Source organism: Phalacrocorax carbo, chromosome 1, assembly GCF_963921805.1.
Source record: "Phalacrocorax carbo chromosome 1, bPhaCar2.1, whole genome shotgun sequence".
Lineage (NCBI taxonomy): Eukaryota > Metazoa > Chordata > Aves > Suliformes > Phalacrocoracidae > Phalacrocorax > Phalacrocorax carbo.
The window spans coordinates 185,770,615-185,785,094 of NC_087513.1; the positions used below are offsets into that span (position 1 = coordinate 185,770,615).

General features: G+C 42.0%; 2 protein-coding genes across 2 annotated transcripts in view; one reads left to right on the top strand and one right to left on the bottom strand.

Annotated features, from left to right (window-relative positions):
* GTF2F2 (general transcription factor IIF subunit 2) overlaps positions 1 to 14,480 on the top strand; it is a 96,781-nt gene that overhangs the window by 28,813 nt on the left and 53,488 nt on the right. The gene's annotated exons all lie outside the window — the stretch shown is intronic.
* On the bottom strand, positions 1,523 to 3,410 carry KCTD4 (potassium channel tetramerization domain containing 4). The gene has a single exon (XM_009501700.2). It carries the CDS (start codon positions 2,930 to 2,932, stop codon positions 2,159 to 2,161), a length of 774 nt encoding a protein of 257 aa, XP_009499995.1. The 5' UTR covers positions 2,933 to 3,410; the 3' UTR covers positions 1,523 to 2,158.

Consider the following 14,480-nt stretch of genomic DNA (forward strand, 5'->3'; position numbering starts at 1 on the left):
TCACTTTTTCTTGCTCATGTAGAGAACTGTGTCCGCAAAAGGCTTTTCATGTAATTGTTTTGTGTGATGGTGTTTCTAGTTCTTGTCCTGGATGATCAGCAGGATTTTGGATCTTTTAGGGGAACTTTCACATTTACATTTCACAGAAGTTCTAGAGATTCGTGTGTGTACAAAGTTGGTGGTTAATGAGGATTTTTTGACATCAGTTTGAAAATAGCTTGGGGGAGGGAGAGAAAAAAGGATGACACACAGTGATGGAGTTCTAGCTGGGATGTCCTAGGAGTGTGAAAGTAGTATGTAGAGAGTTGTATTTTACTATATATCTTTTGTTTGCAGATAGTTAATGCATTTGGACAAACTCAGAGAAGTTTTGGGATATATGAACAGTTCTTCACTTGTATGCCTGAAATGTAGAGCGATCTGATTTTTAAACAGTTCAGTTAGGAAAAGTCCTTCTTAGAACCACATGTTTTATGATCTGTTAAGTCTGTGATATGGGTACTGGGTAGAAGAGTTCATAGTTTCTAGGCAGTGGGTTCGTTCTGATGGAGTATTCTGGAGAGGCTGGGTCTCCCTATTTGATAAAATCACATTGGAGTATGTTTCAGTCACTGTGCTGCCTGGTCTGGAGATGTAGAGTCCCTCTCTATATTCTGCTCTGGCGAGGCACCCAGTTAACAACACCTATTGTATGTTACAAGTGAAGTAATATTTCATGGTGAAGGATAAATGGACCTTGCATTTGCATTCCCAGTACTACTAAGGATGGACTTGTTCCCTGTAAAATCTGAAAGAAAACTACTCTCAGCCTGTCTTGTGTTAGCTGTTTTCCTTGGTTGTCACTTCTAGTTTGAGTTGTACTGCATTTTGTTGATGGTTTAGTATTTTTTTTCCTGTACAAAATTGATGTGTTGGGAAAGTTAAGAAACTACTTAGTAATTTTTTCTTTCTTTAATAGCATTTTACTTGAATTTTGGGTTCATTTGAGCTGTGAATGATGGTTGGGTTCAATGATGGACAAAGCTTAAACTTAGAGTTAATGCAGCTTCTTTTTGCTTTTTGTGATGATTTTTCAGTCCGCTTTTGCGGAGTGACTGGTTTGTGATGCTTGTGGTTAAATTATTTACAGTTGTTCCATAGAAGCTATTAAATCTTTGTTTAAAATATAAATGAAAAGAATTGATAAATAGTGGAGATGAGGAGAAGAAAGGTATTTATTCTGTCACTTAGGGTGATGCATCTTAAATGCCAACAGGTGGTCTATTCAAAACTAATAGTACTAGTTGCTTTTAGTAAGCCATTGTGCAAAGCAAGGGCTCTGTTAATTGCCCTTCCTTACCAGCACAGATGATTAGTAGGAAATAGTGTCTTTAGCATTGTAGGATGTCATTACTGGAAACCTGTTACATGAAACTTTATGTCAAATATTTTTATTAGCTGTTTGGTATGTATATGTAATAAGAAAATTTAACATTCTGTGCAGATTAAATTCATTTCCCGTAATAAGACTAATCCCCCCAGCATTATTTGTTGGTTTACATGTTTTTGGCAATTGTTATTAATGTAGTAATACAGCTCTAAATTTGGTTTTAAGTGAGCTGAGAAATTTAACTTTAGAATCAAGTTGATTAATTTTAAACCCTCTTGCAACCTCATTTTTTGAAATCTCAGTACAATAGATTAGCGTAAACACTAATGAACATTCAAAATCATTTATTCCAGTTAAAATCCATTCTGAATTTGTTATAAGCAAAACATATTTTAAGCCTGCTTCTTATATGAAAATACTCTCACTGCTGTTCAGCAGAGCAGTTAGGTGTATGCACGTTAGTCATACAAGTACACAAAAATTCAGCTAGGCTCTCTAGTTGAAAGACAGCATCAAGAAAACATATATTACAAATAGCATAAAGCATTCAATCTGTGTTTACAATGTTTAGCAGATAATTTTTATTAAATTCAGGCATAAAATTTTCATTCAGCTTAAGTAAGCCAGAGATGGATGTCATTATGAGATTTACATACCATTAGCTCACATGAATTGATTAGCAGCCGAGCTCTGTGGTACAAGGCTAGTTAGATACATTATTTGTGATGCCAGGAGGCTGCAGGTCAAGGAGGTTTACTGGCTGCATGCTTGATTCCTTTGCCTTTGTGATTACTTGATAAAATGAAGTGCATCACTGTGAACAATTGACCCTTTCGAACAGTCCAGACTGGTCAGCAGTCTAAATCCACATTTTAAAGCCATCATTATAGCCTCAAACTTAAGAGTTTCCAGGGTGCAGACAAAGGTATTGTCCTCCTTCAGTACCAGGCGCGTACCGTTTTCAGACTTTATGAAGTACTTGAATTGAATAATGTTTGAAGATACCGAAAACTCCTCTGGAAATCCATCCAGCCTGCTTTTGGACACCAGTACAATTCTGGATTTTATTTTTGCAATGAAATCAGGAGCGTTGCAAAAGATTCTAAGTCCTTGGGAACGATCGTGGCTGTCAGTTATTTCCAGGAAAGTAGTCTCTCGAGATGCTAGCTGTTCCTTCTCCCACCTTGATTTCACTGCATCTGAGAGTACCTTAAGCTGGAAAAAATCTGCTTCTTGTGCCAAAAGCTGATTTTCTCGAAACCCTTCTGGTAGAAGAAGTTCTCCATTTCGAAGGAAGTTGAGAATGTGTCTGAAAAGGAGTCCATCTCTGTCTATGAAGTAATGACCGTCTGCATCGAATGGGCACATTATTTTTCCGTTTATGATCCCTTCCAGAAAAGAGTCTGGATACTTGGTTAGTGTCTGTTTTTGTGTGATATATAGATAGCCACCAACATTCAGAGTAATCAGAGACGTTTTATAGTCCTTGTCTTGCACAGAGCCTTCAGAGTTGCTGTGTTTTTCTTCACATTCCTTTTCTCTTTTGTTTATTTTTCTCTCCATTATCGAAGCTAGGACAAAAAGCCAGCTATCTTGCTTTGTTCTTGTCAGCTTGCAATGAGAATTTTTTTTTTTTTTTAAAAAGCACCTTTATTCAGCTCCGGCACGATGTTGAAATGGAAATGCTGCTAGCATTGCTCCGACTGTCAGCTTGGCTTTGCAGTAGGTGGCGTATCAGCTGTGTATGCAGGGAGATATCAGGAATATGACTGTAAAGGAGAATTTGCATTTAACTGTATAAGGGAAGAAGGGTATATCAGCTGTTAGTCTCTTTCTTTCCTTTAAGTCTAGGAAGTTTACATAGTTTGGGGACTTCTCAGAAATGCATACTGCTATTCTAAATGACACATTATTTTTAATACTCTAAGATATATATGTAGTATCAGCTGGTCAAATCATGTTTAGTGCTTACAGTGTTAAACAGATAGATTCATTTATGTTTCAAGGGTTTTAATTTTCAGAAAGCATCTCTTCACATGTTTTTGGTACCAGTTCCAGTACCTGATGCATGCAGCAGGACAGTGCTGGAAGTAAAGGTGTCCCTGTCTGTACAAAGGGGTTGTTGTCTATGGAGTGGGTACACATGCGTATTCCTCAATTATTGGACACGTGTGCAGTGGTAAGATGTTTTCCCAGAAGATACTCTGGAAGTGATGCTGAGGACTTGGTCTGACTGTTTTAAGTTTGTGGTGAAAGCTTCCATTTGCAGTCGATGGGAGTATCTGCACCAGCATAAGAACTGCAGCCTGATTAGGTTTTGCTTTTTGCCTTTCTCTGTGCCACAGATAAAAACTGTTTTAGAGAGATTTACTATTTTTACCAGTGATGTTTTTTTAAGCCACCAAGGCTATCAGTTGCTTCTTTCTCGATAGAAGCAACTCATCTGACCTGCGGAACAAAGGGTTAGCGTGCCCACAGATAGCTTTGAACATCGCGTAACATTAGAGCTTAGCAGCACTTGGGTATGGGGAGGGGGGAAACATCGGCAGAGCACACATGAATCAAATGGCTGTCTTATCTCCATGAATCTGTGCTTTGAGGCTCGCTCTCAGTTGCCTCTTAGAAAAAGGTTTCCCCTTTAAATGTTTGCAGCTTGGAGGAGGAAAGGGAAAGCTCTCCACGCATCTCTGTGTGTGTTTCCTTGGGGAGCGGGCGGGAGCCGCAGCATGCATTCCCCAGCACGGGCGGGAGCGAGCGCTTACCTTGGGCTGGACCTGGAGAGGAGGTCCCATCTTTTTCAAGATGTATTTTTCACTTTACAGGTAGATGTCTCCTGCTTTGCCCAATTAGCAGCAAAAAGTCAGATTATTCTTCTGTAAATTCTTCTGCTCTATTTCTAAATATTTTATTCGTACTGCTCCCACTGTCTCTAAGACTGTTTACCAATACTGTAGAGTCATCACTATAATATTTTATTAATTGATAACTGAATTTAGTAGAAATAAATGCACTTCTTTATTTTTTTGCTTGCTATTCTCCTTGCCAGGGTCTCCCTAGCACTGATAGGCTAAATTTTTCTGCTACTGTATGTGATACATGAAGCAGATATTATTCATTAGATTTGATTTACCAGGAATTAGTCATGGTTTTGATTTTAACTCTTTGATGCCATTGATATGTTTAGCATAACTTCAGTCAAAGAGATTTCAAGCAGTTTCTAATTTTTAAACATTTGGACTTTTTTCAAAATTAACTCCTGTCACAATTATTGAGTGAATAGTTGAGAAAATGAAAGCGCTAATTAGTTTCAAGTATGGTGGTTTTTTTGCCGTCATAGGATACATCCGTTCAAATTTAGTTTATTGTCAAGTGATGGAAAATTCAGTTAATGTGCTTAGATCACGCATAGCTACAGTGTTGAACCATCTTAGTGGCTGTTAAATCCTAAGAGAATTATTTTTGTGGTGCTTTCATCTTACACAGTGGTCTTGAAATACTTTGAAGCTGAACTAGGAATGTCCTGGCACAAGTAAGTAGGGATTTCCAAGTAGAGCTGGGATTTATAAAAGATAGACAATTTTTCGTGGCCAGCTAAGCTGTCTACATTTTAAGAGACAGCAGTTACAGAACAGTATCTGCTCACTTAGTTTTTCATGCTCATCATCTTCTGAATGTTCTAACACTTGCAGTTGAAATTTTCCACTTTTGTGAACGAGTATCTATTCTTTGAAAGATCATGCAAAATCATTTTAGTGGTTTGTATGATAAAATATTCAAAATCAATTTGAAGTGGAAAATATACTCTGGAGATCATGAATATTTACATTTAGACCTTTGAGACTTGAAAAATGTAGAGCTGCTGTAAAACTTTCATCACCACCAGCCCATGTAACTTTACTTCACTGCAGCTGACAGTCATCTGTAACACAAAATTAAAGCCTGGCACATCTCTGTAAAAATTTTCCACTTTCTGTGCTGTACTACAAGACAACTTTTCCAAAGAGCCCTCGTTCTTCCTATGCGCTTGGCGATACATATGGTATCTCAGCACACGTAGGTTTAGCGGGGTGGTTTCATATAGCTCACGATTTTCTGAATGTGCAGCTATGCTAAAGGAACTGGATTTCCTTTTTTCTGTCTTTTGGAAGATCATCCAAAAGTTCATTTTGGTAAAGGTGTGCAAGTATTTCTTGCAATCGAGTTAGGGACTTTGACCATTCTTGTGCTCTGAGAGTCTCTGTGTTGTGTACCAGGTGTGCGGTGGCTGAGATGTGCCCAGTGCATCCTGGATCTCCTTGCTTCCCACTTGAATTGAGACAGAGCAACATGCTGCTTTGTGTTCTCCCATGCTGTGAGCAAACTGCCTCTGTTTCTGCCCTGTGCAACTGAGGTATCCTGCTTGCCGATGATAGTAGCAAGCAATCCTGAAGTGACTGCTACTTCACAAATTGTTAGTGTCACCTGCTTGCTGGGATTGGCCATTCAAGGGAGGAACAGGGCTGGAATCCAGCAATTGGAAGGATATTGTTTTGGGTCCAGATTAAGTCAGAAAATACACTAAGCACTCTCTGGCACCCACTTAAGAGAGTGGCTGTAGTACTAGTACTCCATTTGCAGGTTACTCACCCTTTGGGCTGTACCAGGATGGCAGTCCATGGAGCTTTTCAGTTTCTTCTCAGACAAGCCATCTTGGAGACATTGAAAATGCAGTGCTGGTGTCTTATCAGCCACACAGGAAAACAAATCCAAGGAGGAGGGGGCTAGGCATCCACCCCTTATTCCGTCCTACATGTTCTCTTTGGAAAATAACCTCATTCTTCCTCAACTTCCATCCTCCTTCTGAACCTCCTGGTGTGGAAGCCTGAGCATGCCATGGAGCTGAGGATTCAGAACTGGAGCACACCACAGAGAAATGGGTGCTTTAGCTAGGGTTCAGCTTACGTGTCCAAACAGTGTCAGCTTCATGAGAGTCTACTGTCAGTGAAAATGGTCTGGGTTACAGAAAACAGCTACTTTTATTTATTACACTATAAAAGGATATGAGGGGAAATCTCAGCTATAAGAGGTAGAGAATTTTTGAAGTGTCTTAGGAAGCCATGCTAATGAAATCTGTTTAGGTTATCGAGGCAATTTGCTAGTGATTTAATGTCATAACACAGAAAACTGGCCAGGTTGTTGGACAGTTAAACCATTCAATAGTTACTATCTCACAGTTCTAGTAGCATAGATATTCTCATTCCAATAATAACTCCAGGATGTTGATTAACAGCTATTGAAGACAAGCTTTACACACTAATTGAAATTGAAGATTTTCAAATCATCAAGTCTCAACACTTTGCGTTCAAGAGTTTTAAAAGAGCTACTTAAGAAACTCTGTCAACAGTTGCTGTTGCTATTTTCAATAATTTTTGAGCACTGCAGTTCTGCAAGACTGAAAAAGCAAGTGCTGCGCCAGTGTTTGAAAGGTGAAATGGATGGCCAGGTATTTAAAAATGAAAGGGACTGTACAAAACCCAATAAAACATCTGACTTGGAAGTCAATCAGTTAAAAATTAAGGGAGAGTAATATAATACTGATCAATGTGGGTGGAGGGGAAAATGGATTGTGCCAATTTATTTTCCTTTTTTTTATTACAATTTGTTCAGCAAAGGAGGTAATGCTTTTTTTCCCTGTTAAATCTCTGAGAGTGTCCCATTTGTCATCTTGAATTAGAATATATACTGTATTAGTTTCCCTCTCATTTAACTGTATGAAAATTATTTGCCAGGTTTTAAGCTCGCAAATGTTAAGCAGAGAATTATCACTAAAATGTTGCTGTGATTTGGTTCTTGGTCCTATTTATTTTTAGTCACTGATCAAGGAGGTAGTTACTGATGAAGTTTGGAGATGATACGCACTAAGAATGTAATCAAGAAGGAGAAACATTGCTGATACAGAACCATTTGGATAGTTGGTTAGGATAACATTTTAATAAAGTGAAATATGAAGTTTATACGCCTAGGGTGTAGATGGGGCTTGCAATATCTATGTTTGCGGGAAGGGTAGGGAAGAGGGTTTGCCCTGCGTATAATGCATCATCAACAATTGAACACGAGGCCATCGTTCTGCACAGTGGTTATTAAAACAAATGTACTGTGTATCTTTGGATACCTAAATAAGGGAGTGCCAAGTGAAGACTGGGCAATCCTGTTCTCTAGCTGAGGAGGGCACCAGCTTCAAGGCTGCCCTTTGAAAGAGAGGTGCCACAAAACGACTCTGCTCTGGAAGAGCACAGCTGAGGTCTAGTACAGGGTGAGGCTACTCCTTGTCCAGCCATCACATGCAATAGCCTGGGAAGCTACACAGAAGTAGAAGTGGGCAGCAGGAACAACCAGGACACTGGGAGGCAACGGCCCGACTTCTACCTGCTAAGGAGCTGGAGGCACATGTGCCCATAGCATGTCCTTACTGCACTTTCTTCCACTTTTTCCTGCTGCCTGGGAGTCGTGCATCCTGAGGCAGGTCTTCAACTCCTCCTTCTCTGGCACCTCTCACAAAGAGCAGGAGCTGGTAAACTCCAGGTCCTGTACCACACACCATCGAGTCTGGCCATGAGGCCCACAGCTCAGGAGAGATGTTCATGAACTGAACTTTCTCAGGCCAATAAGAATGATTAAGAAGCTGAAAAACAGGCCTAACGGAAGATTCGAGAAAACATGATTTATTTTTATTAGGCTTGATAAAGGTGGAGAGTACATAAGTGCTTGTATGAGCAGAAATGCTTTCTTAGCAGGCTCTTCAACTTAGCACTCGATGGTCTAACAAGACCCAGTGTCTGGAAATTGGAGCTGGGTGCAGTCAGACTAGAAAACTAACACATTAAAACCTCCAAGCCAGTCCATCTCTCTTAAAAAAAAAAACAAAAACAAAAACAAAAAAGCCCACAGCAAAACACAAAATACCCCATCCCAACCACAAAACCCAACCCCTGTCAGACCATCTTCTGCATAATTTAGGGGTTGGACTAGATGACCTTTAAAGGTCCCTTCCAACCCTAACTAATCTATGATTCCAGTAGATTTTCCCAGTTTATTAAGATTGCCTTAAGTGTTTTAACCTTATTCTGTTCGTTTGATAGTGATTGTCAGCAGGATTTGAAGCTGGAATTGGCATCTCCCCAGCATATCTCCCTATTCATCTCACTGAAAGAGTCAACAGTTGAAATTCCTTTATGAATTGGCAGGCAGGAATTCAAGCAGAGAGGTCAGGATGAGCATGCAGTGATGAAGGTATGGGTTACGTAGACCAGCCTGTCCGGAGCTGCTCTCACAGTTGTACTTGCACCTGCTACCACACACAGGGCAACTGAGAGTGTAAGACGCTTGGGAAAATGCCTGTTTTCCCTTCTAATTGCTGGTCGTAGCTAGTCTTCCAGACCTATTAATTTATCTTATACTATCTGCTTTATTTTGAGTAGATATTTTTAACAGGGAATTGCCGCTTTCATGCGCTATTCATCCTGTGGCTTCTAGGCTGATATGACTACGGAAGTATTGAGGCAGAAGTGTAGCACTGTGGATGTCTTTTCATTGCAGCTCTGGTCCTGCAACAAGTGAAGAGACAGACTCAGGTCTCTGAATTTTAATTTGGTGAATGAGGACTAATGAGGCTGCGAAGGGAGTAAAAACTCTGTTCCCCCACTACAGTCTTGCATCCAGGGGTCTGCATGCATCTTTGCAGATTTATTGTGCTAGACTCTCTGGATGTGTTACAATCCCCAAGAGGGTTCAGGGAAAGTGGGACATAAACCTTGGCTTTTGGACGGTGGATGAGCTTTGACAGCAGCCTAGCTTAGCTGCAAGGTGATGTTCCTGTAGATGACAGCCTTGTACTGTGAAGTGACTGGAACATTGAAAGCCAAATCCGGATCAGTGGTAATTAAAAGAGGGTATTAGCCAGGACATTGAAGATGAGATATTACTAAGGATAAGCATGTTTAGTTGGCAGGTTAATTTCCTAAATAGTCGGTGTGTGGGAGCTATCTGGTTCACTGATCCTGATTCTTAAAACTTCAGAATACTTTGAAAATTGTGCAAGGTGCAGAGAGATAGATAGCAACATGCCAGTGTTCACATAGCAGGGTTGGATGGCTCAGATGAGTATACGCTAGTTAGCCTTGAATCTGTACCATAGAAACTAGTGAAAAAATTGTCACGGCATTAAAGAGGTAGAAGAGATCAGAAATACAATGAATGCTAGCAAACATGACTTTATGTAAAGGCTTTCTTGTCAAACAAACTTAATTTTGTTTATTTTGGAAACTGTGAGTTTGATAAAGTACCAGCATGTTTGCAGCCTGCTTAGCATTTCACATTGCACATAATTTAGAATCTTGTGACATTCTGATTTATGTCTCAAAAAGAAAAAAAGCAAGCACAGAACAAGATTAAAAACTGGCTGACAGTTATCAGAAAGTAATTACCAGCAGAAAGCCACTCGGGCTGTAGTTTGAAGAGCCTCCTCTAGTATTAGCAAGAAGGACAGTGGTAAGTGAGAATCACTGTTTATAAAATGTGTCATGATTGACACAAATGTTGGTCAGACAGTGAATAACTAAGACAGGACTGTCACGGTGTGACTGGGGCTGCTTAATTCACAGAATCTGTTTAAAGGCAATGCATTTTAACCAAGGCAGAAGCAATTATATACCTAGGAACAGGGAATGTGGAGCACACAGGTAAAATGTGAGGCTTGGAAAAGTCTCAAAATAGGCGTATTAGTGATATAATAGCCAGTCAGCTCCATCAGCCCCCAGAGCTTGATTTTTAGAAACAAATTTATCTTAACCCAGTTTTAGCCATCTAAACATGAAGCACAGTCATGGGACTCAGACGCACACACCCCCACAAAAAAATCCCCCAAACCAAGGTGCAACTGTACCAGCAGCACAGAGCGGTATCGTAAAAAGAAGAGACAAGTGCTCGTAGTGGTGACTCTTGTTAAAAGGCACTGAGACGCTAGTCTGCCAACCTGACAGGGACATGGTGGGACAGCTTGTGTGACTGGAATGTTGCCATGGATGGCTACATACTTTTTAGGAAAGACAGACCAGCAAGATTAGGTGGGGGAGTTGCTCTTTATGTGAGGGAGCAACTGGAATGTATCAAGCTCTGCCTAGGGGTGGAGGAAGAATGAGTCGAGAGCTTGTGGGTAATAATCAAGAGGCAGGCCACTATGGGTGACACTGTTGTAGGCATTTGCAACAGGCCACCTGATCAAGAAGAGGAAGTTGGCGAAGCCTTCTACAGACAGCTGGAAGTAGCCTCAAAATCTCAGGCCCTGGTTCTCATGGGGGACTTCAACCACCCTGATATTTGCTGGAAAACCAACACGCCAAGGTATGCACAATCCAGGAGGTTCCTGCAGAGCGTTGAGGACAACTTTTTGACACAGGTGGTAGAGGAGCCAACAAGGCAAGATGTGCTGCTGGACCGTATACTAACAAACAAAGAAGGTCTGGTTCAGGCTGTGGGGGTTGGGGGTTCACCTTGGCTGCAGTGACCGTGAGATGGTGGAGTTCAGAGTCCTGCTTGGTAGAAGCAGGACAACAAGTAGGTTTACAGCCCTGGACTTAAGGAGAGCTAACTTCAGTCTCTTCAGACCTGCTTGGAGGAATCCCATGGGTTAGGGCTCTAGAAGGTAGGGGAGTCCAAGAGAGCTGGTCAATATTGAAGTACCACTTCCTCTGAGTGCACCCCTGGGAGGAAGAAGTCAAGCAAAGGAGCTATGAGGCTTGCATGGATGAGCAAAGAGCTTCTAGAACAATTCAGATAGTAGAAGGAGGCTTACAGTATGTGGAAAAAGGCACTGGCCACTTGGGAGGAATATAGGAACGTTGTCAGAAGACGGCCAAGGCCCACTTGGAACTAAATCTGGCAAGGGATGTCACAGATAACAGGAAGGCCTTCTTCAAATACCTCAGTAGTAAAAGAAAAACGGGAAACTGTGGACCAGCTGCTGAACGGAGTGGGTGCCATGGTGACACAGGATGCAGAGAAGGCCGTTACTAAATGCATTCTTTGCTTCAGCCTTTACTGCTAAGGCTGTCCCTCAGTCATCCCACCTCCTAGAGGTGACAGACAAAATCTGGAGAAAGGAGGACTTCCCCCTGGCTGAGGAGGATTGGGTTAGAGATCACCTAGGCAAACTGGATCCTCACAAATCCATGGGACCCAATGGGATGCACCCACGAGTGCTGAGGGAGCTTGCAGATACTGTCGCTAAGCCACTCTCCATCATCTTTGAAAGGTCATGGAGGACAGGAGAGGTGCCCAAGGACTGGAGGACAGCAATGTCACTCCAATCTTCAAAAAGGGTGAGAAGGAGGACCTGGGGAACTATAGGCCAGTCAGCCTCCCCTCCGTCCCTGGAAAGGTGATGGAGCAGTTCATCCTGGAGGTCATCTCCCAGGCATGTAGAGGAAAAGAAGGTTATCAGAAATAGTCAACGTGGATTCATCAAGGGAAGATCATGCTTGACCAACCTGATAGCATTCTGTGGTGGTGTGACTGGCTGGGTCAATGAAGGGAGAGCAGTGGATGTTGTCTATCTTGACTTCTGTAAGGCATTCAGTACTGTCTCCTGTAACATCCTCATAGAAAGGCTAAGGAAGTGTGGGTTGAATGAGTGGACAGTGAGGCGAACAGAGAACTGGCTTAATGGCAGAGCTCAGGGGGTTGTGATCAACGGGGCAGAATCTGGTTGGAGGCCTGTCACTAGCGGTGTTCCCCAGGGGTCTCTGCTGGCTCCAGTGCTGTTCAACATATTCATCAGTGGCCTAGATGATGGGATAGAGTGTAACCTCAGCAAGTTGCTGATGACACCAGTCTGGGAGGAGTGGCTGATACACCAGAAGGCTGTGCTGCCACCCAGCGAGACCTGGACAGGCTGGAGAGCTGGGCTGAGGGGAACCTCGTGAAATTCAACAAAAGCAAGTGCAAGGTCCTGCACCTGGGGAGGAACAACCCCATGCACTGGTGCAGGTTGGGGGCTGACCTGCTGGAAAGCAGCTCTGCTGAGAAGGACCTGGGAGTGCTGGTGGGCAGCAAGGTGCCCATGAGCCAGCAATGTGCCCTTGTGGCCAAGAAGGCCCACAGTATCCTGGGGTGCCTTAAAAGGAGTGTGGCCAGCAGATCTAGAGAGGTTATCCTCCCCCTGTATTCTGCCCTAGTGAGGCCACATCTAGTTGTGGGCTCCCCAGTTCAAGAAAGACTGGGAACTACTGGAGAGAGTTCATTGGAGAGCTATGAAGATGAATGAAGACTGAAGCACCTCCCTGATGAGGAGACTGGAGAATGAAGACTGGAGCATCTCCCTGATGAGGAAAGGCTGAGAGACCGTGGTTTGTTCAGCCTGGAGAAGAGAAGACTGAGGGGGGATCTTATCAATGCTTATAGATATCTGAAGGGAGGGTGTCAAGAGGATGGGACTGGACTCTTTTCGGTGGTGCCCAGAGGCAGGCCAAGGGGCAATGGGCACAAGTTGGAACAGAGAAAGTTCCACCTCAATATGAGGAAAAAACATCTTTCCTGTGAGGGTGCCAGAGCAGCAGAACAGGCTGCCCAGGGAGGTTGTGGAGTCTCCTTCCCTGGAGACATTCAAAACCCGCCTGGCCACGTTCCTGTGCCCCCTGCTTTAGGTGTGCCTGCTCAATCAGGGGGGTTGGACAAGATGATCTCCAGAGGTCCCTTCCAACACCTGCCGTTCTGTGATTTTACCACAAAAAGCCCACCAGATGGGTGATCATTTAATTCTAAAGGAGATGGGACCAATTTTCTTGTGAAAGTGTCTCCCTTCTTGCCTCTCCCAGCTGAATTCAGACAGTTTGCTGAATAACCTTGAGATGGCTCAAGTGAGGAGAGAGACATTCCAGCCTCTTCTCCTGTAACTGTTATTTTACCTCTCTATATGGTTTTGGTAAGACCAGTACAGAAGTATTGCGTCTATTTTCTGGCCTCTGTATTCTTAAAATGTCATTGAACAAGGTGCAGATAAGAGCCTAAAACTGATTTAAATGTGGCATAAAATGCCTTGTGGTGAGATAATGCACGAGCTTGGAATACTTCATTTATTGAAAAGATGATTGAGAGGTGACTTGATTATAATGTGTAAGTACTTCCACAGGGAGAAAACACCAAGTACTAGAAGGTTCTTTAGCATAGAATAGAAAGACATAAGAAGAACCAACTGCTAGAAGCTGGAGTCAAATTTTATTAGAAATTAAGCAGCAGTATTAGTACCACTTTAGCCACACATAAGTTGCTAGGTTCTGTATGGAAGAAATAGGATAAAATTTATCAGTCTGTGATCTGCCAGAGGTCAGGCAAATTGGCCAGGTTGTCTCTCCTGACCATAAACCTTAGGAATTTGTAAAACCAGAAGTGTTTTCAAAGAAATTTGCTTTGTTTCATTCAAAACTACCTGGAAAAGTATAGCATTCTTATTCCTTTCAAGGATTTAGTTCAAATCAAACCAAGAAATTTTAAATTCAATAATTTTTAAATACTTAGTGCTGAAGTAATCTCTTTCTGCATTTTGCAGGGAGAGCAGACTTAGATTTCCAGACATCATAATATTTCAGTCTGTAAAACAATAGAGAAGTTAATAGATGTCTCAGAAAGAGTGCCTTGTGTTACCTGGCATCAGTACTTCTAAGTGTTTCTGTTATCTTCCGTGACGTTGCCAGCAGAAGGTGAGGGTGACAGTGTAGAACCCTACAACTCAAACAAGACAAGGCTCGCTGTTGGAAGGTAATTTTAAATAGCAAGAACTATTCAAGCCATTAAAGCTAAGAGACCTCATCCTTTTGTGTTACGCAAAGCTGTTCCCAGAGGTGTATGTTTCATATATATTGTACTGGCTATGCCCAAACCAGGTGGTTATGTTGCCTTTCATCCCCGCCGTGCACTACAATATCATAGTAGAAAAACAGGTGTTTGACCACCATTGCATCTTTCTTCCTTTCTATGTCAAGTTACTTTTAATTTTTAGGCTTTTCCACCTTTATGGAGTAGGCTGGTATTATTGCACTGCTGTTAGTTGTCGTTGCTTTAGGCAAGAAGATGTTCATGT